The sequence below is a fragment of the Cyrtonyx montezumae genome, unplaced genomic scaffold (genome assembly GCF_038088225.1).
Source record: "Cyrtonyx montezumae isolate F1298 unplaced genomic scaffold, pur_monq_1.0 scaffold_8, whole genome shotgun sequence".
Classification (NCBI taxonomy): domain Eukaryota; kingdom Metazoa; phylum Chordata; class Aves; order Galliformes; family Odontophoridae; genus Cyrtonyx; species Cyrtonyx montezumae.
The window spans coordinates 62,180,429-62,208,424 of NW_027072089.1; the positions used below are offsets into that span (position 1 = coordinate 62,180,429).

Below are 27,996 nucleotides of genomic sequence, written 5' to 3' on the forward strand. Positions count from 1 at the left end.
CTTGGAGCTTCTTCCTTTATTTAACCAGCTGTTTACTCTTCTGAGCCAGAGCAGTGCATAATATATAGAGAGTGGGAATGAAATCCCATCTCTAAAGATATTCATATAACCTGGGACATTACAGTGCTGATCCACGTCCTTAAGGTCTTAAATTATCTTGGCCACCAAACCAAACTGCTTACAAATTGAAATTGGCAAAATAGCAAATATAAGTATTTGTCAGAATTAAATCCACATGTTCATTCAAATCCATGTGTCATCAACAACTTCCAGATGTAGATGTCAGTGGGGAGTCTGAAGGAGCCTCAATCTTGCAGGCGGTCTCTGTCATAATTCTCAAACCCAGCACCATTCAGGAGCGTCACACAACCATTTTTGTTCTTTTCAGGAAACAATGCTTGTTGCTTTCCTTAGAGCCAGGTATCCTGTAACCACATCTGAAGGGAGCATCCGAATATAGGCAAACTCTTCAATAGTACTAAATCTCAGCTTGCTCTGGGGATCTGTGTAATTTGCCTGGAAAAGAAACAATGGAGAAAGATACCATTCAGATAAAGTCTCAAAACAGAACACAAAGCATGTAATTATGAGACCAGAAACTACTGACTTTCTGTTTTTTTAGTAACAGCACTGCTATTCTAGCATGTGACCAAAAGTTTGTATGTTTTTTGCTCCTCGTGTCAAAACTTAGCAGGAGTTAACAAACCCCTGTAAAATCACATTAGAAATGCATTAAACATCGTAGAGGGCTGGGATAGTGTCATGCAAAACACTGCAAAAGAAATTCCCCAACTCTCTAAACTCACCCTAGCAACCCTGTGCCTTGTGCAGTCTCTCCCGAGGCAGCTCTCCAAATGGTCAGGCTGCTGCCAATAAATTACCCAAGGAGGAGGCTGAATTATGGGTGTTTGGATATCTTTGGACTGATTTTTCTCTTCCTCCCTAAAACTTAGCTTTTAATTTACTTTAAAGTGGTTGCTAAAGCAAGGGAGTCTCAGCTTACGGCACTGAGACTGAACTGATAAGAAATGTGAACTCCACACTCCAGATGTCTGCTGTCAGGAGAGAGCCTGGCCAGCTAGCTCTGGGCTAGGCTCACACTCTCTACTGCATTTGAGTCTTGGGTGCCTGAGAGCGGTGCCACTCTCATTCCATCCTCTCCCCTTCCCTGTCACTACAGAAACCCTGAGCTCCTGGGAGCTCAGAGCAGCACAGGAGGCCAGGATAGAAGACAGCAGGGTTCAGGGAAGCCTGCTCTCCACCTTCAGCCTCCAAGACAGTGGCAACATGTTACCATTATATTCCAAGGTGCCTGCCAAGGCCCTGGAAGTGTCCTGTGCACCTTTCCTCGACCAGAGCTGAGGGTAAGGAACAGGCAGCTGAAATCTCTTCAGATGCTGCTACTACAGCAGGAAAGGCCAGGAGGGCACAAAGCATTGCGGTATTAAAGCATGTTAAAACTTCCATCAGTTTTACACTGGAAAGGATAGGTTGGGCGTGGAACAATCCATGCCATCGTCTGGCCTAATAAGGCTTAACAGAAAATGAGGTGTTATTTGTAGCATGTCTCCTTACTAAGAAATGCTACAGAGTTAATTAAATCTAGGCAGCTAGCAGGCAAGCCATCAATTCATTTTCAGACAAATGGCAAAGTTAGGACGTCAGGAGTGAATTTATCCCTGGTGGTAGCTTTACAGCTATACCAGCCATTAATTTACTTTTATTTCACATTTTAAATTTGGCCTTAGGTATCTAAAGAAAAGCTACGCAAGCAGACTTCTTCTCCAAAGTGCAAGACTCGGTAATAAACTGGCCAAACAATATCTGCAGTTTGAGTTGCACATCAACCAATGTTAAAATAAGGGCAGTTCTCCACCGTTCCTAAACTTCCTATCGGGCTGCACTGCTTGCACACGTCAACGCATGGTATGTGTGGTATGGCAGCTAACAGTGAGTGTCACTAACCTAAGCTGGTGCTTCAGCAAAAGCTACAAGATATTAGAAAAGTGAAGTAAGAGGATTTAGCAAAGAAGGGACTCCGCTGTACTTGGAAGCAAAGTCAAAGGCCGCAAATACGCGCTCTTCAAATACATTAAATTCTCTCCATCTGTTTCCACAGTAGAAAGGAAGACACGTTCAAATGTTTGAAAGTTTTACAAATCTGCTTTTGCAAGTTCATATATCTAAATACTGATCTTGCAACCTTGGAAATAGTAGTTTTATTTTGCAGTGTCAATATAGTAGATAATAGCTTTTGAGTTCTAGGCTGCTTTACAAAGATAAATTGGCTGCTCTGCTTAGACCAATGGTAAATTTAATTCCATTTGTGTTACACAGAGAAAGAGAAGAGAATCAATAGAATTTAATTGTGGCAGTTAATATAACTGCAGATATACTGATGAGAGTGTTTTAATGCACTTCTCTTTATTTTTTGAACCTGCTAGACCATTTAATTCTTCTCTAAATGAGTAATTCTAAGGAATGTATTTTACTTTCTTTTTTTTCTCCACGGGGAATCCAACATTCCCATACAAAATACATTCTTACACAAAGGCTTTCAGATTTTAAATAGAAAATATAGGAATATTTTTCTTACGCTAGCTTTCTGTGATATAATATTACTCCACATATATTCCTAGTAGGAATCTTTAGAATACGTTTAGAACTTCTTAGGCAACTTTTCTAGCTCAGCAATTTGGAGGACACACTGTCTTGGTTATCTTTCTCAATACAAAAGACTTTTTTTAAACGTGGTATTTTTATCAGAGTCTGGAGTAACCTCACAGGCTGCATAAAATAGGAAATGAGCCACAATGCAACTTGAGGGTGGAAAGTTTTTTTTGAAGTGGAAAGACCGAAAAAAAAAAAAAAAAAAACCGGCAATGAATGGAATCTTAAGGAACGGAGATGATTTACGCTAGTTAATATAGAATAGTGTGTTAGATCACTGAAAGGAAGAGCTAGTAAAGAAAAGCTGGGGAGTAGAAGTCTGCTTCCAGTGGCCAGCCTGCTCCTTAGCTCGTAGGAGCAGCCTTCACTTACACCTCCACCATCATCTTGCCTTTGGCACACCAAAATGTCCCTGGACATGAGGCAGGTATGGATGATTTAATCCTTTGTGCCTTCTGGCCCATTTAAGCCCAGCACAGGTGTTGCTGCAGCTTTAACAGCACCTGTTGTGAATGGCACTTGGAAAACAGTAGAGGAATGAGAGGGAGATCTTGTGTTCCCATTTTCTCTTGTACACTGGGTTACCAGCCTTGATCCAAGCAACTCATTTCACTTCCAAATCGTGCTTGGAGGCACAGCTGAGAACATGCCACCTCCCAGGAGCTTCTTCTAAATGTGTTCTTTGAAGAAGTTAAAGGCTATAGATGTTGTCAAATCAAAAACTCAAATGTTAGGATGTGCAGGATTACCGTTGGCTCCACAGCTGTTCTCTGGTCCCCTGCGCTGTGTATCCACTCTCAGGCAGTTCTTAATTAAGTACTCACCCACTGTTTCCCCAACAGGGACTTTCATCTAATTAGGTACACAGAATGCAAGGTGCCCACTCTGAATGTGTTTAATCCTTTGTTTTATCTTCACTGATGCCATACAGTGAACATTCCCAGCTGATACGCATTGGTCAAATCTCACTGTGAATTGTTAATCTTCAGAGGAGCTTTTTGTGCTAACCTGCATCAATGTACCATTTATAGGCATTCTATGAGGTAACGTCACCTCTGTGAGGTGGGATAGCACACAGGATCTGACTGAGTGAAGGGACCCAAAGGATCTGTCCTAGGCTACCTGAAGATACCAAGTTCTCATTGCTGTAGTTATTTTCTGTAACCATTACTTAGTACTTCCTATAGTCCAAAATGCAACCTTCCTATTCGTTTCTGTTCTAGTGAATGCACAGTTTCTGCCTGATCAATCACATCTGAACCTGAGCAGTAGCAAGTGAATTCAAAGTTACACTGTTATTAACACCCGTTTTAAGTAAAATGTCACACAGCAGTAGATACAAAAGGATTGCTGGGCAGAATTCAGTGACTTGACTCATGTTTTGTACCAACAGAATCTCTGGAGAATTCAGGTGTCAAACTGTAACTACCTTGACTTTTTGGAGCACATGCAAACCATAACTAAAGTCAAATAAGTCTGTTTGTTTTGTTTTTAAATAACAAAACCATGTGAAGGAGCCTATCTATCTGTGATACACAGACATCTGCCAAACTCCAAGTTCCAGTGCTGCAGCATGGGAGTATTCAAAATGCTTGAAAATCCATGCCAAATCCATGTCTCAGGCTGATATGTTTGAAAGTGAGTAATGGCAACATTTCATTATTATTATTTTTTTTAACCTGGGAAGACCAATATAATTTTTGCATAATCTTAGAAGTTGCTTAAATGTCTTTCTGAAACTTTCCCAAAAATATGCAGTGAAAAAAAATCCAGCCTCAGGGAAGCACTGGTATGGAAAGTTTCAGACTGTGTGCTTAAAGCTTGGCAAAGTTGAAGTCATGGAGTCTATGAACCACTAGCTTTCACTGTAACAAAGCAGAGTCCAAAGTAGCAGGGACCAGTGCAGACTCCACAGCTGGGAAGTGGTGTGAGAGGAGCCAGCTGGCGGGACAAGGTATTGAAGCAGCTATGGCATCTGTTAAGATCCTGAGGATTTCTGAGACGTAGGGATAGTATTTGGGGTTTGGCCCTAAATCACAGGACAGTTATTAAGCACAGGACTGAACAGCAGCCTCAGCATGTACGTTTCTTACAAAGGCATGTACCAGTTTATTTAATTGTGGAAAGTGAAATGCCAGTTTGAAGAGAAAAAAAAAACAACCCTTACTGGAAGTCCTGAAATGTCTGAATACTTCTTTGCAGGCTTAAAGGACGGAGGAGCGTCAATATTAAAATCTGGGGGATAAAAAAGGATAAGATCAGTATACTACATACATTTTAAAAAGAAAACCAAAATGCAAAGAGGTAACAAATATTTAAAATGCTGGGTTTGGTTTGAGGTCTCTATTAAAGCAGCACTAAGGCAAATAACTAAGAAGCAGATTCACCTCTGAAAACATTCAGTCTGATTGTGCTGTAAGGAACAGTCTGAGTCTGCTCACTTCACTAAACCAAGAGTTCAGCGAACAAAACTCCATTCTGTTCCATTTTTCCTTTTTTCTACACAAGGAAAAATGCAGTACAGCTATTTAAAATGTGCTGATTTCCTCCAAGTCTGAATGAATTCTCTTGCAGTCAGCCAGTTACAGAGAACAGCAGATAGCCATGCACACATTCTCTATGTTAAGACCATGAAACATTGCTCAAGATTGTAGCTCTGAAATGCTATAATCCAGAAAAGCAACGTAATCTTTTAAATCAGCTAAATCTTTAAGCACGTACCACTTTAAGCCCAGTCAATGACCTAGAAAATTGTCTGAATGTTTAAATTAACTGATGGAAATTGCTGTTCTCTGATGCCCTTTAGATACCATGTCTCACTCATTTATGAGATATGACTGCTTAAGATATGACTGGCATGGCTAAGTAGTTAAATGGCTGATTTTCAGTGTTTACAAAACTATCTTGTACCTTGCTCATTTCTCTACTCCTTCCTGAACTCCTCTGCATCTCATTCAGCTGCTATGATAAATTGAAACACTCCATCCATATCAAATCATAGTCCCATAATTCAAAAGACACTAATACTACAGGCAGCTGTTCTTAAATATGCAAGTGCATCTCTTTTGCCACCCTCTTGAAAAAGCCTTTAAATTTACTGTTGCAAATAAGAAGTAACAGAAATCAGCAATCTGTGGGTTACAATGGGCAGGCATACACATTCTTCTGTAACAGTTGCATCTAAAAATCTTAAAAAACCGCAAGTTCTTTTAGGTTAAAGCACCCAGTCTGACAAAATGTATCTGCCCAATTCTGGGATGCCTCTCATTGCTTAAATGAAATCTGAGGAACAAGTTCTACCTCCAGCTAAGTTCAAGGGTGTCCTACTTTATAACTTGTCTTAAGTATACTGAGATTAAAAGCAGCGCTTTAATTCTGCTCCTGAGGTTTTACATGAGCTAGATGTAATCTGGAGTGCTAATAGTGTGGTCTGAACTGTGCTGAACTAAGTAGAGGATGTGGTACTTAAGACTCTCAAGAATCTGGATAAGGAGCTGGACAGAAACCTTGGGCTGAAGACTCAGCTACCACAGGTATGTGGCTAGCAGAATCTCACTTGAAAATAGTTTGGACTATTGAGAGCTAATGAGGCATCAGCTACTGCTGTGCAGGCACACCTTCAGGGGACATGCGGGCAGCTCCTCAGCAGTGAAGAGGTAACAAAAACCCAATGGGAACAAGCAGTTTCTAACCAGGCTCTGATAAATGCACCTCTCTCATAGAACTCTCTCCCCAGATGTATCCACACTTCACAACACTCTAAATCCCCTACTTTCCCCTTGGTGCCAGGCCCCATTCAAGCAGGATACTGCATTCACTCATGAATTGGTTTAGGTTCGTTTTTAAAAAGTTATTTGTGTGGATTTTATTATTTATAAATACATGCAAAGCGTCTAAGCAGCTTACAGCTAGGATCATTTAGTTGCCATGGCAATGCCCTTTCAGAAGCAAGAATTTGTTTTAGGTTCTTCCAAGTTCTGTTCTTCTTGCCAGCTGCTGCTCCACCAATGCTGGAGTGCTAGAATTAAAAAGATGATGTTCAGAAAAAAAATAAAGAATACCATTTCAGAGCCTGATACTTCTACCTCGTAGTCTTTCAGATGTGTCTCCTCACTTATTTCATCAGCAGACTAACATACTGTGGCCTTTAACCTTAGTTGCAAGAAAAACTAAGACTTTTTGGACCGTGTCAAAGCTACTATATGTTTAGGATTAACTGAAGGAAATGAAAATCTGCTTTTTACATGGGAAGAGAAAATCAGTGCGGTTAGGATTAGCCTGAGATTACAGGATTCCGTATGCAATTCCCATCATACCAGAACTCGTACTGTGAAGTTGTGTCTGAAATTGTGATTACACGGCTAAATTGTCTCTCTTTTCTAAGGCATAGTACAGGTGCAGCTCTAGCTCGTTTAAGTAATCTGTGACTGTAGAAAACATAACTGAGCTTGCAAAATGTAACGAATGCCATGAGAAGCTTTCTGGAAATTTTATTTTTCTTTCAAATGATAGAGGGATAGAAAAGGAGTAATAAATGGAATACTGGCTGCCAAGACAATTTTGCATTTTGAAAGCTCCGCTCGCAGAAGGCTTGTTGCTGGTGCTATAATGCTGGTTTCATTTATTAAATGGAATACAAGGTAATTTATTTATGCCCCTCTAGAGACAGAAGATGCACAAAATGCTGTACTTCTTCTAAATGATCAAAGGACACAGATTTGCAGCTTCACTTCAGAACAGAAACTGTTCTCAGAATTGGGGAGTTGTAGTTATCGCTGTTAATAATTACTACCTGCCACCTCAGTCTCATCAAAACTCAGCAAAGTTCTTTCTGCTAACGTGCTTTTGCTGTGATTAGTTTATAAATTAGGCTGCTGAATCGCTGCGAATGATAGCAGAAAGCACTCAGTGAGAAAGCTGTTCTCCATAGACATAAGATATATTCGGGAAAAAATGCTCACGAGCTGCTGATTTATCTGTTTTGGCAATGCGCATCCACTGTAGAAAGTACGTGCAAACGTCTGCTCTGAGACTAACACCTCAGCAGCAGCCACTGAAAATAGAGACTGCTGCAATATGAGATGGAAACAGATATACCAGCACGTTCCTAATTCAAGCTCATTACGTTAATTTTCTCCCCAAATCATTCTCAGTAATCTGGTTTATCCCAAGCTGGCCCTTAGGGGCTGCTCTGAAGCCCAGTGAAGCTGAGAGGAAGCGTCCACTCAGCCTCAGCAGGACACAGTCAGACACCGAGTTTTGCTACTGGTTTGAGTCTCTCTCATAATGAGAAGAAAAGGAGGCACTGTCCTCTGAACAGTTAACCAGAAGTTCAGTGTAGACAATGATCTCTGTCAGGTTTTTGTATAGCGTCTGTTTAGGGGTATGGGTGAGTCCAATACAAAGCGAGTGCATTGAGAGATGTGTGACATTTCACTCATTTTCTTCCATTTAAGGTAAACTCAGCTGGAAGAAAGTCACCTGAATTGTCATTACCACTGCATACAGACAAATAGCCAGTTAAACCTCAGTACATTTCTTCTCAAATTACTGACTGTATTCAGGATAATGACATTTTTATTATAACTGCCTATCATTGCTGCAGCAGTTGTTAAAGGCCCCATTACAATTTCAAGCATGACAACTTCAGTATTGACTCTTTGGAATCGGGGATGTCCCCCTAGGAAATGAAGGCTCAGCAGGCCTTAAGGCAACTTAAATCCTACAGGGAAGCTACGTGGAGTGCCTCTAGGCACAAATGGAGCTTTTCCACTAAACCCAGTTTCCCAGAGATGCTCATGCTCACTGGAGAATTAGCATGAGCCAAGTGTGCAGTCTTTTTGACTGCTCTTCTTGTGACAGAAGTCTGTAAAGCAGGCACACAGCAACTTGCAAGTCAGAGATGAATTTTACACCCCCTGCCAAACCCTTGCTTAGTGAGCAGTGTGAAGCCTGATTACTCAGGTTTTATGCTGAGGGATATTGCCTCTTATTCATACAAAATTAAATCTGGGATAAAATCCTACTTTCGAAGTACTGGCTTAAGACCAGCAGTCTGAGAAGTTTGCTTGCCTAGAAAGCATTTGTACAGTGTGCCAATGAGTTGGCCCTGGCAGAGCAAGATATTAAAAACAAACCCAGCAGTGATAGCATGACTAGCTCTAGCCTTCCTTCAACTTCTCCCCCAGTTTCAATCTCACATTGTTTTAGCAGGCTGTATTTCATCAGCTGTCAGGGTTCACACAACTTCTGAACGCCGGAAGGTTTCTGGGAAGCACACGGTGTTTGTTTCTAAAGCTAGCAATTACTGCAAGCACAGACACCACAGGTCTGTCATAGTTTCAGGGACTAGGAGAGGAACAAAATGCCAGTTGCTAATGACTATGTGGCCGATTTTTAGTTCAATTATTTCACAGCTTCCCCTGGTTAGGACTAGGAGGTGGGATTTCTGCGTGTACAGTGGTATAAATAGTGCCTTCTAGTTCTGCTAGTTTCTGAGACACTGCACCATAAGACTTCTGCACCTACCTTGATCTAGCAAATTCTGTTCCAGAATTCAATACATCAGTTCTCCCTCTGAAAGAATGCCACTTTCATGTTCTAATATAATGTGCACTTCAAACCATAACGTGCTGTGGATTTAGGTGAGTTACTGAAGAACTGCACGTCTTTTATTTGGCTGTTAAACTGACTTTCTTAATATTTACATTAGCAATATGGTTAAACAGAAACCTAGGCAGGGTTTTGTTTGAAGAGTTTCGAATTTCAAACTGTTAATATACTTACAATGAAGTTGGGGTCTTTAAATGGTAACGGCTTGATGGCTGTTTCCACTGATCCCGAGCCGGAGTCCGTGTTCAGAAATTTATTTTCATTCATGACCTCTCCTCCTGCACTCTGAAAAAAGAACTCAGCCTTACTGCTTGTTACTCCAAGCAACTTCAACTGGAGACTGCAGGTCTGCTTTATTACCAACCTGTTGCTGTTCAGCCTTTCTGTTTCTTTTGAATCTTTAAAAGATGCTGCATGGCAATGACAGCAGTGGGGAAGCACGACGCAGCATTAGTCGAGCGGTTTACAATGACATGCAAAAGGGAGAAAAGGAATAGAGCGGCCAAAGGCAACTGACTATCAACGGCATCCGTTTGATTGCAGTATTAATGAAAGCCACCTCTGTGAAGTGCAAGACAGGATGCGAATCCAGAAACAGCCCAAGTGTGTGCTGGATATTTCAGAGCGTTCAGTATTAAGGCACTGATAGTAACAAAGACCGTAAAATTTATAAGAAGTTATTTCTTTTTGGGGTTCTAAAGAATAACTGAGGAATGAGTTCATTCTGTATCCCTGACTTTGGTCTTGCTTGAGCAAGGACTGAAGGGGAAAAAAGAGATTTTATTATATGTATTATTTTTATAAGCAAACCTCCCGAAAGCTGCGTGGCTACTGGCAGGTGCTCTCTGGGCTATTCTCTATGGTTTATTTATTCAGCAGGAAAAGCAGTGGGAGAATGTGTGTGATTGGAAAGATAAGAAAGTTGTGTGAAAGTCCAACTGATTTCTGGTACTTCTGCATGGCTGATTCTGTGTTGTTCTTCTATGTGTGCCCTACAAGTCTACGCTAGCCAGAACAAGTTCCCTCTACACACATCAGTGTGCCTAGTGAAATCCTGATCTACACTGAAGTCAGTGAGAACTTTGCCATGGAGTCAGTAGTTTAACCAGTAGGATTTTATCCTTCGCTACCTTTTTCTTTAAGAAAGAAAAGCTCCACTAAAAGCTAAATTTATCGAACAGGCAGTTAAAATATTTCTCTACCTTTAGACAGATAATACTTAAAACAAAAAAATCTTTTCCTGTGAAAACCTACACTGCAAGGCTTTCTGTGTTGTCTCTCTTAAGTAGGAGAGAAAAAGGATCATTACTATTAGGGAATATGGGAGTATCCCTAGAATTTGGGCCTGTATAGCAAGGTCCTTGAGCAAGAATAGAATCACAGAATGGCTTGGATTGGAAGGGACCTCAAGGACCATCAAGTTTCAACCCCTCGCCACGGGCTGGAACAGTGCAGTGGAAGCAACGCTGAAGTCTGTAGCTAAAACCTGATTCTCCACTTGCTAAGGACAATATCAAAAGGCAATGTCTGTCACAGAAACAGAAGAAATGCAAACAGAAACCTGTGTTTTGTGAGTGAGCAGAGAAAATACTGTCTTAAGCAATCCTGAAGAATCACCTTATACAACACCTTGCCAGGCTTCTACGTTCTTGCGCATGCATGCTTCCAGCACTCTGGATTTCAGCAGTGAATGTTACTGCACTGTTAATCTTGAGAAAGACAAGGCTTGAGATAGGAGATTATTTTACCTCTGTTAATGTTCATCAGCAGTACAAATTCTGTGACTGGAGGGAACAGCACTCACAGCTGTTCTTCAAAGTCTTCTTTCCTTTAATGTGGTACCACTTGGTCTGTCTTAAATCCAGTCCTGCAGTTTCTGATTAATTACTTCATCATTTATGAAACAGGTTTCAAGCAGCATTTGAACAATGCCTCATAATAATATCTAGCATTTTGAGACAGAGTAAACAGAAATGGATAAACAGAAAGGGGCAGGAAGTGTTGCTATACACTCACTGCTTTATTTCTATGTACATATTACGCTTGCTATCCTCACTGGGCTTTTCTCTGTGGGTTCAGTGCTAATCTTGCTGGCATGCTGGGCAAGAAAGCAAGCAACTGTTCCTGGCAGGACAACTCACAAATGTAAATTCTACATATAATTTCTTTTCCAGACCACCTCCTGAGAGATTTCAGGTATTAGTGCCACTAAGAGTGGGGATAAGTCACGCTGAGGTTGTGAATTTTGCTTGTGCACAGTGGCAGAGGCAGCAGGCTCTGGAGTAGCAGGTGCTGCCTTCCTGGGCCCCATGAGCATCCATGTCATCTGCCAGTCCCACTGGGGCAGAAGGAGAGCAGTAGCTTTGGAATCTCTCCTAGGCAACTGGAGAGAGGTGGTTCCCTCTCCAATTCCTCTCCCAGGTAAAGGAGCAGGCTGCTGTGCAGGACTGCAAAACAGCCTGCAATTGATAGCATAATTTGGGAGCCTTGTACAGACTGGGAAGCAAATAAGATTGAGTACTGTGATTCTGGTTAAAATGTAGGGAAGTGAGATGAAAGACACACTGTAGAGGCATGCCAGTTCACTCAGTCAGCATCGCTTGAGTGAAAGCTCTGATTTATAACAGCAGCACTACGGAGGACTGATACTCAGCAAATGTGCTTTTCTTTCTGGAAGAGCATTAAAGAGTTCAACAGGAGCACTGCTTCCAGGACAGTGTACTGCTGCACAGAGGAGTGCGCTCCTGCAAGCACAGGGCTCCAAAATACTCTGTCAATGCAGCCTGCAGCTTCCCACTGGTACTCTCAGCATGCTTTCAGCCCCAAACTCTAAGTGTCTGAACAACCTAGAAATCGTTGTCCAGACTGCTTTAAAATGATTAAGAAACATCATTTAGTGTTTCAGGTTTTTTAAAAAGACAGGTGAGTTTTAACCAGTGTGGATCTACCTCTGTCCTGCAAAACCCAGCCTTCATGAAAGTAAATAATACGTTGACAAATACATGTTATTTAGAGCCTGAAAGAAGATTCCTCAGTGAATAATTACTGTAAAGTAAATGTAATCTTTATCTTTTAATAGTAGTTGAACAAAACTCTCTCAGCTGTGCTTGTTTGCCTGGTCATTTTATTTATGAGATATCATTCTTCACTGACATATGTTGGGGGGGAAAAAAAAACAAATAGGAATGAATTCAGATTCCCTTTGTATCCAACCAAGAGCTCAGGGTCTCATCAGTGCAGTGAGGAAGTGCGTGTCACCAGGGAACACGTACTGCTCAATGTGTGCTGTAACCCTCAGTCACATGTGGGGGAACTTCCCCTTCCTGTGAAATGCGCAGCACATTTTCACTAGCTAGCCAGTCCTGTCTGCTACCCTCTGTCCTACAGTAATCCCAAACGCTTTGTAGTGAGGCTGGAAAGGAAGTGTAACCACAGGCTGAAACTCTTGATAGTGTTTTTAAACTTTCTTTCTAGCTGAAAAAAAAAAAAAGAAAAAAAAGTGAAGGTATGATTTTAATAGAGCTGAAGATGCTTACATCAGTTTTACTCCAAATTAACAATGTTTTTATGGTTAATGCTGTCAGTCACCACATTCAGTTATTTATCCCTTCTCATTGACCCTTCCCCTGACTGTCAACCTCCATGGATGTCTGTGCTGTCACCAGTTCCCATGTCCCCTCTGTCTGTCCTCCTCTGCCTCCTCTCTACAGTGTTCTCCGTAGCCAGGCTCAGAGTAACCTCAACTGGAATTGCAAACTCTGAAAGGTGGTAGGCAGCAGGTCAAAGGCTTCTTATGGGACCAATTGTACAGTTTTATTTCTCCTATAAAGTCGTGTTTATGTGCTTTAGCTGAATTTTAACCACAACCACGGTGTGACAGGTTGGCAGCACATTTCACTATTAATAGATGTTACCCTCCTGGGATAGAGTGGAGCAATAGTGGAAAGTGTTCCTTCTGTTTTGCAATTCCTTTCCTAAGACCATCTATCAAGTTTTCAGTGCGTGCCAGCCGGGTGGGACGGGGTCCTCTCTCCGTTCCATTACAGATGAGGACTGGATGACTGAGGCTCAGGGCTTCACATGGCTACGAGACGGGAAAGGGTCTAGAGAGCAAAGACCTGTGGCAAACACTCAAGTCCTAAGAGTTCATTATAGTCTGGAGAAGAGACCTGAGAAAAGTTTTGCTACCTTTGCACTGATTTCTTTAGAGTAAGGCCAAACCCCAGGAATGAGTCTAGCTTGGACCCTAGTGTGCAGTCTGTACTGGGAGAAAACTCACATTGGGAGTCTGCCTATTCACATACTAGATTCAATCTTAGGTTTTGGTAGATCTGTTAGGTTTTTTTCAACATATTTTGTTCCAAATTCCCTACCGCAGATGTATTGGTTTTCACATGATTTCCAAAGCTTCCTCCATCTGTCTGGTTTTAGTTAGGGAGAGGACAAGCAGAACTTGTAGAGCACGGAAGCCGAATTCTTTGTTTTGGCTTTTTCCAGGTAGAATCAGCACCATGGGATTTGGGATGGGTGTCTCTGATGGGTCTGAATATCAGGTAGAATGAGCTTATTATGCAAGTCCTTATCTGAATCATTACTTTTTTTTTTTTTAACCCAAAGATGAAAACTACATAACAGAATATATAAAAAACGTATAAGATATGAAACCTAAGAGCCAAATTTTGAAGACCCGAATTTGTGCATTTCTGGCATCCTATCAGTGCATACCATGCATGTCATGCCTTAGAAAGGAAACAGGATTTGCACGTTCCTGAATGTACAATACGATCTTCCGTGGCCATTTTTGCTAGATGTCAGTTTCACACAGCCAAATTTCAAAATAGAAAGTACACTGTACGATGTGTTGGCAAAGCAAAACTTAAGAGCATAAATAAATTCGGTAAGAAGTGGAAAGGGAGTTTCTAGTTTAAGGGAGCTAAACCTGTACAGTAATGTTGATTATCTGTTTTCTGCAAATCATTCTTCAGTTAGTTTTAACAGTATGCTGGGTAAAGCAATTGAAGTTGTCTGTGTAGCTCTCTGGTTTGGTTTCACCTTGAAATCCATTTTCTCAGCGTTCAGCATTTCTAATTCTCTGGCACTGTCTTATAGTGATGTCTAGGGGGCTGTAGGTCACTACTGAAAAATAAGTGGTGAGAGCACTGCTTCTAAATTAAGCCCTCAGACTCGGTGATAATTGTGCCCCAAGCACCTGGTTTGGGTTGCTGAGGAACTCACCTCCAACATTTGTACGTGAAGCTCAAGACATTGTTAAAACAATTACTTACGTTACTTTTGGCAGCTGATTTTCATGACCATAATACTACAAAGACATTACTTGTTTCATTGACACAGTTGTGTTACCTCAGCTCAATACTGGTACTTGTCTATTTATTTTATTTCATTTTTTCAGAATAGGTTACTTTTAAAGCAGCAATATTCAGCTTGTAGCAACTGACTGAACTTGAAGCTTTGCTTAAGTTCTGTGACAGCATGATGAAGCTGTGGCACACAGCCAGGGAAGAAAATGGTAATTTCTAGAAGAGATAGATAATACCTGTATTTTCCTTAGCAGCCAATTACAGCCAGTGAAAATGCCGTGCAGAAACAGAGTACAGATGTCACCAGATCACAGCAGCAGTGATAGAAGCAGACTTTCCAAAACAGGGAGAAGACTTTGAATGTCAGCTACTTAGCAGAATCCCAACTAATACTGCACCTAATGGAACACTGAAATGAAGCCTGATAGAATTTCCCCTGCCTTTTCTGTGGTCCGCGGTAGTGTTTTAGGAACATTCTTCCTTCAGAATGATGAAACGATTTCATCTGCTTATTTTGGGGTAGGACAAAAAAGATTTCAGCTTGGAAATGTCCGAATGCCAGAAAGGAAAAAAACCTTGTGTATTCATTCACAGCAGACTTTGTTCCCAGTACTGTAGGATACTGAGAAACTCGGTTTACTAGGCACAAAAGCAGCACAGTGCAGGTCCATGTTCTTGATTTCAACTGGCTAGCAGAGTGGGCACTGCGTTTGGTCACACACACAGGGGAGTTTGGGAGAAAATCCATGGAAGTCAGTAAGTTTCGCTGTTGCCAACTCTTCCTAATGGAAAAGACAAGGCTCCTGGTACAGGTTTCTACTGTCAGATTTCAAGAGAAAAACCCCAAAGGCTTGACAACAGAACCATTTTTGTTTAAATTAGCACACTGTAAAGGAGATTTTTGAATAGTTTACAATTTCAAGTGTGTATGACCAAACGAATCCCAAGTCCCTGTCTGGCAGCTTGTCTGGTGAGACACAAAAGCTTCCCAGTGGAAGGCAGTACTTCTTCCCTTCTAACTCGCTGAGTATTTCCACTGAACGTCAAGAGTTAATGAACTACACAAATTAATTCCAAACATACAGCTAAAATGCAGAAATAACCCACCCTGATCGGTATATGAAAAGCAGGGTGGGGGTGTTGGGAGTGGGATGTGGAAAAAGTTTCAGCTGCACTCCAAATCAATAGAGATGCTAAATAAAGACACACACACTGTCCAGAAAGCAGTCTGCACGTTACGCTTCCACACTGCTGTTTGGAGATGAGTTAAAAGGCTGAATAAAATTTTACTCGTGTGTTAAAAGATTGGACTGTCACAAGGTGATGGATGGCTTTTCTGTGTTCTCTGTAGGGCATTTCAATACCATAGACTCCAAGTGCTCTTGATTAAAAGGCGACATTCCCATTTAGGGTCCCGTCACTGCCTGAGCTTCAAACCATTATCATTCACCTGCACCGGTGCTTCCAGTGACAAAATACTTACCAAAATGTATAAAATACTAATTACTTTAGTCACTTTGATAAAGGTATAAAACACCCTGAAGCAAAGCTCTATTACATTGTGTGAGGGTTTGAATGCAGAATTAAAAATGCAGCCAAAGGGAGGCTAAGATTTTAATTACATTCCTACCTCTCAAACATTACTTGCAAAACTAGAAGAAAAAGGCCTAGCAATTTTGTGACGCTAGAGCTGCCTTTTACTGGTGCTGCTCACTTAAGAAAAAAAAAATATCCAGGAAAACTTGCTTCAGAACTACTGAACTTTCAACCACAGATGAATGGTCTTCAATAAAAGCTTTGATTTCTCCTCAAGAGATTTCAGGTGCCAAACATATTTTTCCATTTTAAAACTTCCAAACTTCCAAACTTGGACAAAGTTTTGTAATTCGCAGATATTTTAAGGTAGAAAGAATATTACTATTTTCTATGGGGAAAAGCCTCAAATAAAATGTAATTGGGACACAACTGTGAATAGCTGCACGCTATCCCAGAAAAGTGTGGTTTAATTTGCATTTGCCACAGAGCTCCCTTCGGCTTAAATAATTGCAAAGGAACTCTCACTTTCAGATTTCACTTTGTGGACTGAAACAACTCATTGTTTGTAATGTTTGACAAGTTTCTAAATGCAACTTGGACAAAACTGTGAGCTGAATGGCATGCCGAAGCAGATCTGGAGCTAAAATTTTAGTGTATATAGAGTGAAAAAGCATGTTGGTTCATGTTTTCGACAAGAGTAAACAAAACTGAGCCAGGCAAACAACATTTTAGTTCCTCACAAGAAAGAACTCTGCTAAACTGATGGGTCTCATGACTGAAAATGTGTGGAAATACAGTAGCAAGACTAGTGTAAATCACAACTCTTTTTTTTTTTTTTATAAAAACTGCTGCTACTTTCCTTCCTCTATTAGAAAAAAAATAAGTTGAGTCAAGGACTTTAGTTCAGCTGCATGCTGAAGTTTTCAGTGCTTCATTTGCTATAGCACAGCTAAGGTCAAAGAATTTCACGGAAAAAAAAATGGAGGATTATAATATGCTGATGTGCTTTTCTCACTGTAATGCTACTCAGGGAGCACACCAAAATCCTTCTGTCAAATAACAGACTTCAGTCAAGCTGGGAGTAGAATCCAAGTCTGTGCACCTACCCATGCCTGAATCAGGGGCAAGGAAAGCAAAGAGATACCAGCTCCTATAGCTGACAAGAAAACAATCACGTTCTGCAGAAAATACTCACTTTACTGATTTTAGTTTATTCTGTAAGATGTTATCCATTTTGACAGGAAACAAAGTTGAGTATTCTCTTTGAGGAAAGGTATTAATTAGTTTCAAGTAAAGATAGGGGTATCCACCTTCCAGAGCTCTTACCTATTTTTCTTAGGAAAAACATATAGACATCAATTAGAATACTCTAACTTCATATCCAGATATTGTGGACTAACTGGTAAGCTGGTTCACATAACAAAACTTTACTTCTCTTCCTTTTTTTTTTTGCAATTTTTAGGCCCTCAAAGCATCTGTCTTCATTGCCACTTAAAGCATATAAAACTTTTCATTTTATTTCTATTACATTTCTGCTAACTTCTGCTACTTCCTACTGCAACAATGTATGAGTAAATCTCACCAATCTTACTGCACAGACTTCAGTCTAAACTTACTTGAATAAGATCTTTTCATTTATGTCTAGGTATTTAAGACTGTCACACACAAACATGATGTCAGAAAGGCAAATGTCAGGTAGATTTCCAACCACTGAGGTTGGAAAAGACCATTAAGATCATATAGCCTGACCATAAAGGTATAGTGGCATATGAAATAATTCACTTCTAAAGCAATTTAGAATAAAAACGTTTTTTTCTACAAACTTTAAAAAGTTGCCAAAGGCACATGGTATCAGAGAGCAGTAACATGTTCCAAAGGTCTAACAACCTCAACACCAAGCTGTCCTGTTTGAATAGCACAGTTTCCCACACATAAGCAAAACTGTATGTGCATTACCCCATGAGTACCTATATTTAACTGGATAATGACAAAAATAGCAATGACTTTACCAAAACTGACAACATATGGCAGATTTTAACTCAGAAGAAAATAAGGTGATACAGGTATCTATTGTATGTTATTTTGAGACTACTCAGGGCGGAGAGAGCTACACAGCAATGATAATTTCAAAGCAAATTTCTGAAACATTTCTGCAGAAATATTTGAACAAGCTAGTGGTTGTTTACTCAGTTTTGTAATTTTGTGGCAGTACAGTTCACCTCGATGTTATATACTGAAGATGAGGCACCATGACACATCCTGGAAAGGGCCAGACAGTTCAGTGTTTGCATATAAACTTGTATCCTGACTGCCTATTTTGCTGGATTCAAAGTAAAACAGAACTGTTACAAGACTGACTTTCGCACTACATTAGAATTAGTGAAGTTTGGTATCACATCCATTATTGTGGTTGAGAGAGAAACACAGTATTTAATATTTTCTGATGGGTTTAACATGGCTTTTTAAGAAGTTTTCCACAATCAGTTATCTAGAAAATAAAAAATAAAAAAACCTTTCTGGACAGACAGAAAGAAGGAGGATAAAAGGACATTTCTGTGGCTGCAACTACAAATAATTCTGGCTACTACAAATTGGACTTTTTAGCAAAAATTAAAGGAAACCTTCCGACCAATGGAGAATATTGAGAGATGCTCATTTGAGGCTGCTTGTTCTAGACTAAGGAAACAGCACAGTGAGGCTGGAGGGGAACCTGGGAGGTGGCAAACCCACCTCCTCCTCCACACAGGGTCAGAAATGAACTTGGGCCAGGCTGCGTGACCACCTCCAGGTACAGTGATTGCTCAGCTCTCTGGGCTGCCTTCCATGTGTCTAGTAAAAAAAATATCCTATAAAATAGAAAATACAGTTTTTATTAACAAAAAGCTCTTTCGGTCATGAGCAGTCATATGACTCACATTAATTACTGCCCTAATGCCTGCACGTTCCATTTCAGCCGTATTTTGCAGCAGTCTTGATGGTTTCAGGACATAAAGTTTCTAGGCAGAGGGGCTATCTCTTATTAAATACACCTGTTTATCTGGAAAACTGAGACAAGCTCCTGGATGGACTGCATAATGACTCAGAAGAAAGATTTTTCAGGGCACATAACTGACATAAACTTTTCTGCAGGGTTTTAACTCCCTCCTTCCTCACAGATGACAAGTATTTTCCTAACAATCTTTCCCTTCCCATTTTAACATCCCCTGTGCTCCTGGGATCCCACTATCCTTCACTCCAAAGATGGTCTAACTGACTAATTAAGCAATTGTTCTCAGCCTGTAGTTAGATTTGGAAGTTGATGAATCACTGCATGCTTGGAAGCTTGTTTATTTTTACCACCTATGCCACTTATTTGATAATATCCATAATTGTTAAACCTTCTCAAACTTATACAGAAGCTATTATAGGTGTCTCAGACTTTTCTATTGTTCTTCTCACTCTTTCACTACCTTGGAAATGCATAAATCTGTGGAAGCTGAAATACTTGTTATTAGATGGCACATCTACCTAGCTTTAAAAAAAAAAAATCATTATATCAAATACGTAAGCAGAAAAAAGCACACATAAAAGAGGCAATTCTGACAACTGTCCTCAGTACCAGACTATGCAGTCATACTCTCTGGAACAAACAAAATGTCCATCCTCAGCTGCAGAGGAAACATTTCCATGCCTTTCCCACTGCACCAGACTGGCTCCCAGCCTCGCAGTTAGGGTGTGTGTGCGGAAAAAGGGGCTCTGAGTCCCCTGGGGCAGAGGCAGGAACAGAACTAACTTAATGTGGGGGATCCAGCAAGCAGCTGGAAGGACACCACATAGAACAACAAAAAAAGCAAGTATCAGTGCCCTAAGTGTGACTTCTGTTCTGCTTTTGAAAGAAAAGACTTAATATTGGCCTTTGGAAATGCAGATGTTCATGGTTCTGAATCCAAGTGGAAAGAGTTGCCTAAATCTTCAAGAAGTAGCACTGGGACCCGGACCTAGCATTTCTCCTAGCATATTTTGGTGGCATCCCACATTACTTGCTGGGTGTCACAGAATCACCTCTAAGAGGCTGACAAGCAAGCAGTAAGGCAGCTGAAGCTCTGCCCTCCCTGTCCCTCCATTGGCATGGGTCCTGCTAATGTGTCAGATCTTGCACTGCTGCAGTTTCCTCATGATCTGTTAAGGTGAGCTAGTGAAACCTGAAATGAAGGATCTCTAAGCTCAGGAAGCAGCTGAAGTGTGTTTCTTTGCTGCGTGGTCCAACTTCTTCCCTATGCTAGCTCCAGCCTAACATCCCCTGAACAAGCCCATCTCACCAAGGCAGCAGAGCATCTTCTAGGAGAGCAATGCTAAGCTGCTAAGTGCTGCTGAGCACTGGGCAGGCCTGGTGTGAAGCTGGCAAGGCTGTGGGGGAAGGGAGAAGTGACAGAGGTGGTAGGAGACTGGGCCTCTCTACTTTATACCAAGATAAATTACTAGGGTGGTTAACTGTGCCTCCCGAAATTGTAGGTGTGTTTTCCAGGGAGGCAAGACATGCTGCTGATGGATATGAATGCTCCTGTAAGGGCAAGGTATATTTTGCAAGGCAGTGTCACATTTTTTATGGTTTTCTACAGCTCTAAGCCAAAATAAACAGCCAATGTCTCAATTCTGTGTTCTTGGAATGCTTAAAAATATTTTCAAAACGCTGCCACGCTACCGAATTAATATCTCTATTAGCCTTTCTAATAAAAAATTAATACATTTATATAGCTGCACTGCTATTTATATAACTGCATTGCCAATGCACTGCTAAAGCAAGAACTGAAATATCATCTAACGTGTTACACTTTACCAAAACGTGAAAAACGGGCTGACAGCTATTCAAATCTGCACTACTTAGTTAAGTTATTCCAAGTTTCCTCTAGTTAACCTGAACCTTTTAATGTGCTGAACAGCCCCTTAGACTGCCTTTTAGGAGTGCTACCTCTCAGACAAAATGTCACGCTGAAGTACATGAGTAAAATGTTTTATAGATTGTTCTTCCTCTTTCAAAGAAAAATAATCCATTCTGTTTTATCTCCTTGTGATAGAAGCAATGAACCATATTTATTATTTCTTTTAACCTTCCTGTATGTTTGTTACAAATCCTGACACTGAGTGCAATCACAGTAAGACTCCCCATTATCTTCTGGCTAAAGGAAAAACTGAAGTTCTCTTGCCAGGATAAGGGGAGACAAGTAAATAATGTGACACCAGCATACTGATGCCCGTAGTGCAAGTCAATACACATATGCATTTACCTTTCAACAAACAAAACACATCTGTGTTTATTCTGAATCTCAAATCTTATCCCATCTGGTAGGAGGACTGGTAGTTCTTAGAGACTGGCATGGACTGGTTTGGAAATTCAGACGCTGCTTCGACTACAGATCTTCTGACCCCTTCAGTAGTGACAAACGTCAAGCAAGGTCAATGCTCAGCTCTCAGTTTTGACAGTCTTAATCCAGATTGCTTTATAAATCAATTTCCTCTTTTCCTTAAAATGAAGCTAAACTTAAAACATACAAAGGTTTAAACATGTTTCCCTACAAAATACGCTAATTGTTTCTAATTATTGTTTTTCCTCCCGGGGGACTGCAGGGATGCTGCTTCTTTAACAGATTTGACTTCAGGTGTGCAACTGACAGAACCCAATACCTCAGGAGAACGCTGTTTCTCATTAGTGGACAGCCTGAAATAAGCTGTTTCTTGCCAGAGTACAAAAAACCTCCTACAAGAGATGCTTCAGATTTCAGCTTCTCACGACCTGCTTTATCACAGAAGCTATCTTTGTGGTCACACATGTTTAAAATGGATTAATCCAAGTGATGACCCTTTCTGCTTCATTCAGAGAACTGCATTTCCAGGGATTTTCCACGCTCTGCAGCCTGGTGATGTGCAGTGTGATGTTGTGTTACAATACCCATTCATGGTGCAGCTATCACAACCTGCCCACTACTGCTCAAACTCTTGTTAAGCAAGGCAGTGTGGTTTCAACAGCATGAGTCTCTTTTATAAGAGCCAAGACTCTTGGGTAGGAATGTGAACAAGAGTGCAAGTGGCTCAGCCTGAACAGCTCAGCTCAGGAATTCTTATCAGTAACTAGCAATTGGCTGCAATGTATCATGATAGCTACTCTTTATCCAATTTAAAGCGTTCTTTATCCATTTAAATCAATTTAATTAGGTTTGAGTTGACATCCCCTGGGAGCAGATTATGTCTTGGTTTGAAGCAAGCAGTAGCTTCAGACTGGGTCCAGTTCATTGGTTAAATCCATGTTTTTTCAGTTACTGTCATAACCTTAAGGGCTGAGAGATGTTTAAACAGGAAAAAAAAAAAAAACACCCAAAAAACTCTTCAGAGCATAATGAAAAGCTTTTTAATAAACTGGCATGCCTATATGTACTTACTTACACCTCCCTACTATTGTGTTCTGTCAGGGTCCTGCTGTCTCTGGGCAAAGGGATCAGTGAGAAACACAACTTGGTTTTGAAATTTCCAGCTACAAAGGAAATTTATGCTCTTCTGTTACAGATGGTCTCATTGGGAACAGTATTATGAAAGTATGTTTAGTGTTACACTGATGAGGCCTGTAAACAAGGTCTGTATTCATAAGCAATTCATTTTTCCTGTCAAATCAGAAAATCATATTACACTGTGCCATGCTGCAGAAGGTACTTGTCCCGAAACACAGTGAAGGCAGCAGTTCTGTGCAGGAGTTGCAGTCGTGCTCACTGATTCTGTGGTTAAACTCATCCTTCCCTAACCTCATTTTTCAGGAAATTAGAGCCAGATCAAATGGACTCTTTAAAACAAAGTTATTTTTAAATTGATTTGATGGCTTCCTACTTACAGTGATAGGCTTGGTAAAACAGCAGAACAGAACAGGAGAACTGATTAAATTTACTGATGGTTTGGAGTCCAATTCCACACTATTTATATCCCCGGGTAAGCTCTCCGTTGTTAGCTTCTGAATACATAACAGCAGCCATGCTAATATGTACATAGCTAAGTCTTGTTGAGAGCACAGCTCCTAGTCAGGTGCAATTCAGGTGACAACGTAAAGTACCATCACTCAGGTACATTTGAAATTAAAAATAGAGTTCTAAGCTTATCTTAGAGTCATTCCTTTTATTTTAAGGTTGTGCTTTACAGGAGCTTATTTAAGAGAACCTTACATCATTCTGACTTTTGTATTTTCTAACATTGCTGCAGAGCTCCTGTTTTTGAGCACAGAATGAGAAAAAAGGAAGATAGTGTGAAATATACTTACGAGGAACAGTTACGTAAAATGGTTTCCCGTAGCACTGCTGCAATATTTGCAGAGATAAAATCAATGTATTTAATCATGTAAGAAACTCAGAAATACCACACAAGTCTTACAGAGGAGGAAGTTCAATCATTATTTTCTAAGTTGTACCAAGACTTGCCACAGAGTTGGAGAGAGAGGAAGCAAGAGCATTCTTTGTGTACTTCTGTAGTTTACAAAGCAGCTTACATCTGTTCAAAATGTAAGACAAACTTTGCTATCATTATCCAAGTGAGGCACTTCATCACTCATGTGTGAAGTTGTTTCACAAATATGTAAGCAAATATGCATTTACCATATTTAGCACATTTTCTCTCTTTGCCCCCTGACAAAATTATTTCCAGGTCCCTCTCTTATCTTACTGCAAGTTTTGTCTTTGAAGCTTGTTAGCTGTCAGGTGCAAGCATTTTGCTTCACCGGTCACATCTTAACATAGAATACACTCTTTTAGATGCTTCCTGTTGCTCTAATCATCTGTAGAAATACTGGTGTGAAAATTAAGGTAGAAGAATTAGTGGCATTTTTAGATCAGTATCGAAGATACTCATTCTACCCCAGGTTAAGTGATAGTAATTAAAAGCACGAGAGACCTGGAGACAGGTCTGCCCAAGAGCTTCTGTTACCTCTGTCAGCAGCAAAGCTGAAGCAACACAGAAGCGATTGGAAATCACTGGGCAAAGACATCTAACTGAATGGTGCTACGTAAGCCCAAAAACAGCACTGGTTTTCACACACAAAGGTTGACATTTTAATACGCAAAATAATCCTTGACATTAAAATAATTTGCTGCAGCAAAGACTGAGGTATTCTTCAGCAGCACAACAGCATGGGAGGAATAATTGTGCAAGGCTAGTAGAAATGATGTAATCAATCTGCAATCGTGGTTTCCTGTAAACTCATTTTTAATTTTATGTTTGGTAAATACAGGCATTGTATCCAAAAAAGCATGTGTCTCCTTCTGTAGACACGACTGACAAGCCCTATGGGCAATGTTCTTCCAAAGCAAACATGACTCAATACCTTTGGGTCGGTCAGTCATACAAACTCCGAAGAATGTTATTTGCTAATGCCTTAAACGTGTATCTTAGAGAAAAGTAGTAACTCATATGCTAGACCATGCATTAGGGAAACATCAAAACTGGGTTTAAAACAACATCTGTATGCTGTGTGATCCTTGTGCGTTCTTATGCAGTACACACACAGTTACTCAAACTGGCCAATTACGATGCTACACGCAAGCAAAATGGTTTTATTAAAAACATAGCTCATTTGGGGTGATTCTTTGAAATCTACAGTTTTATCATACCAGCACATCTTTCAGCATGAGCACTACGCTGATAGCTGCTTGTGGCATAAAGCTCAGAGAAGAAAAGCAGGCAGTGTGGCTTGCAGAAGTCATGCTGGAACAAAACATTTTTGTTTTATTTCACAGTGACGGAATCACAGATGCAAGGAAACTCAAAACTGGCAGCATGAAGTGTTTTGAAGCAGGCCGTGCAGAAGCTACCCGTTAATGTAACAGTCAAAAGCATACAATGTACTTTAGATTACAATAGGAGAGTCCTCAGATTCAAAGCTGACCCTGCAGGTAGTTACAGACCTCTTGGTAGGGATCCTCTTACCTATAGTTTGCTAATTAACCAAGGAAATAATTCACTATTTTCCCATTTGTTTCACAATGTCAGTTTGTTTAAAATAGAAACTATACCACGCTGAGCTAAAGCATGATATATTTGGCACCTGAAAGGCTGAAATGAGGCTATATAATGCTGTTAAAAATATCAAAGAGGCTAGTTAGGAAACTGAACAGTCAGAAGAGTACCAACTACTACATCCACACTTGTGCTGCAAGTGCTGTGTATTAAGGGTGTGTACTTACCAGACAGCTGAATGAAGGATGCTATTCATGTGGCATTAGAGATAAACTAACTAGTTCATTAATTAAAGGCTCACAATGTCTGGATACTGGGTAGTTAATGTATTCAGAAAGCATATTTAAAATTCATTGATGACCTAGTGTCTGAGTGGCTGATCCACTTAAAAATTGGATAATTTATAAAAGGGAGTGTTAAGTGCTTGTTGACAGGCTGCGTTCTGAAGGGCTCAGCAGGCTAGAATTACTGTTTCCTTGTGCCACAGGTTTTCTTATCCAGAAAAAAGTACATTACTCAGCAATTAACTGTGGACCATGTAAAGCTTCTGGAGAGCACAGATTAAATGAGGTACTGAAGAAGAATGTGCTCAGTGATCGATTCTAACTCAAAAAATGCAAAGTCCCCATTTTCCATTTCATTTCTGTTCAAACTGGCTCACTCCAGAGCTAGTCAGCAACATTGAATGTGATAGCAAGAAGATCAACGAGCTGTTTCTTGTCCCATTTCTGAGGTTAGGCACTTTCTGAGCCTCATTTTTTTTCTTTTCCTTATGGGATTGATCTGAGCTGCTGAAGTCAGTGGATGTGTATGCCGGCTTGAATGAGAAATTACTCCTTTCTCCACTGAAATCTCTTGTGAGAGGAACTGCAAAAACTGTTTTATCATAATACTATCAAAACTTAGTTTGGGTAAGGGATCATGGGTTGTCTCATAATCTTGGAAGCTACCTATGGGCTTAAGTTTAATGTGACCTTCAGAAAACCGTTTCAGAGGTTAAAGTGCTGGAGAAGATTGTTAAGCGTAAAGGATTTTATATACATATACAGACACAGAGCAGTCTTTTCCATGCTGGAAATCCAGATTCTTATCGTTAACAGACCTTGAAAAAAGTTGTCAAATGAAATCATGCCAGGCCGTAATTCTTCATGGCTGCAGTGCAGTTTGTTAGCTACAATAATCACTGCGGTTCATACTGCCTCTCCTGGGGACAGAGCTCCAGAAAAGGAAAATAAACTACGTAAATGCCACAGGGAGAAAACAAGAGTTACAAGAGCATCATTTAGAACGTGGAAAGGTTTCTGTCTGAGCCTTGGCATGTGCACAATGGCTCTCAATTGTCTGGCGAGAAGAGCTGCTGGAAAATGCATACACATTTCCCTGATCTGATGGCCCATGTGGAAATAAGAAACCTAACAGGCCGTGCATACTTTGCAGCTACGCTACTATTATGGTCTGCCTGAGAAGAATCACGTATGGGATGAAACATAAAAACACAGCCATATTTTTTCCAGCCCTTTTCTCGATGTTAGCTAGCAAAATCTTTCTAGAGGTAATCCAGACATACTGCTTGAAAAGTAGGATAGACGTCAGGGGGAAACTCCATACTCAGAGGGCAGTGAGGCGCGGGCACAGCTGCCCACAGAAGCTGTGGTACCCCATCCCTGGAGGCATTCAAGGCCAGGTTGAACGGGGCCCTGGGCAGCCTGAGCTGGAATGATTGGGCAGTCAGGACGTGGTAAGGGTTGAGCTGGATGGACTCCACCGTTGCTACAAACTGAATAGAGACAGCGTGAAGCCGCGAAGGCCGGAGCATACCCCGCCCCCACCGCCCTCCGGACGCACGCTCCCAACGCGCGCATGCGCGGTGGGTAGGGGAGAGTGGAAAAGGCCGCGGCACATGCGCGCTGCCCGCCTGCATGTACTACTAACCTGCGAGCCGCTCGATGCAGATGCTTTCTTTTTCTTGGCCGGACCGCTGCCGGTACCCGGGCTTGCCGGGCGTTTCTTGCTACGGGAAGTGGCGCCGGCGGGAGATGAGGTCGTCGCAGGAATCAGGCTCGCCATTTTCCCGCCAGGGCCGAGTACAGGGCAAGAACGGGAGCGCGCGATCCCCTCCCCCCTACTCGCTCAGTCGGCAGCGCCGCGCAGGCGCAGTGAGGGCGCTGGGCATGCGCAGTGCCCTACTCCAGGCAGGCGCTGTGAGGGAGGCGGTTAGCGGGAGAGGGGCGAGGGGGCTCGGCGTTAGCGGCGTCTAGTGCGGGTGTGTGAGCCTCTGTGGTTCAGCAGCTGAGGGAGGGCTCGCATGGCATAGGCCGTGCTGAGAGGTACTGCAGTAAAAGGCCGTGCGAGGCTTGGCTGAGTGCAAGCTGAATATGGGGGATTGAGGAGTTGCGTGTGCCTAATGTGTAGGGCACAGCACTGTCTGCGCAAGCAGTCTGTGTCCTAAGGCTGCCCCAGACGACGCAAGGTTATGCAAGGCGCTTTCAGACCAGGAGGAGGGTTACTGAGTCTTAAAAATACATTATGGGTTTTTTTTTTGTTTTTTTTTGTTTGTTTTTTTTCCTAGTTGCATCGGTTGCCCTGATAAGCAGCAGGTGTAACTTGTTCCCTTCATTTCTAAAATGATGAGCTCCAAGAAGCCTTCTGATAAATGCTCTCAGTTACTGACCATGTTTATCTCTATAGCACGTTGCTGGTAACTATTGTTGCTTTTACATTTTTTTCCCTTTGTGACCATAGATAATGGGTCGTGAATGTCTCTGAGTAATTCATGCTGCTAAAAATGTGGTTACGCCCAAGCAGGCAGATGCGAAGCACAACACTGCTGTGTTGTGGATTGGGACTCAGTCTGGCAGCTTTTCCTCCTTCGGAATCTGGAGTGGCTTTGCACTGC

The 27,996-nt window shown here is 41.2% G+C and overlaps 1 protein-coding gene across 1 annotated transcript; it reads right to left on the minus strand.

The window, feature by feature from the left end:
- On the minus strand, positions 1 to 27,217 carry INO80C (INO80 complex subunit C). The gene is made up of 5 exons (XM_065752862.1): positions 27,033 to 27,217; positions 9,457 to 9,567; positions 6,577 to 6,688; positions 4,838 to 4,905; positions 1 to 516 (listed from the first exon to the last, which is right to left on the minus strand). Exons 1-5 carry the CDS (start codon positions 27,165 to 27,167, stop codon positions 385 to 387), a joined length of 558 nt encoding a protein of 185 aa, XP_065608934.1. The 5' UTR covers positions 27,168 to 27,217; the 3' UTR covers positions 1 to 384.
- Between the last annotated feature and the right edge of the window lie 779 nt (positions 27,218 to 27,996).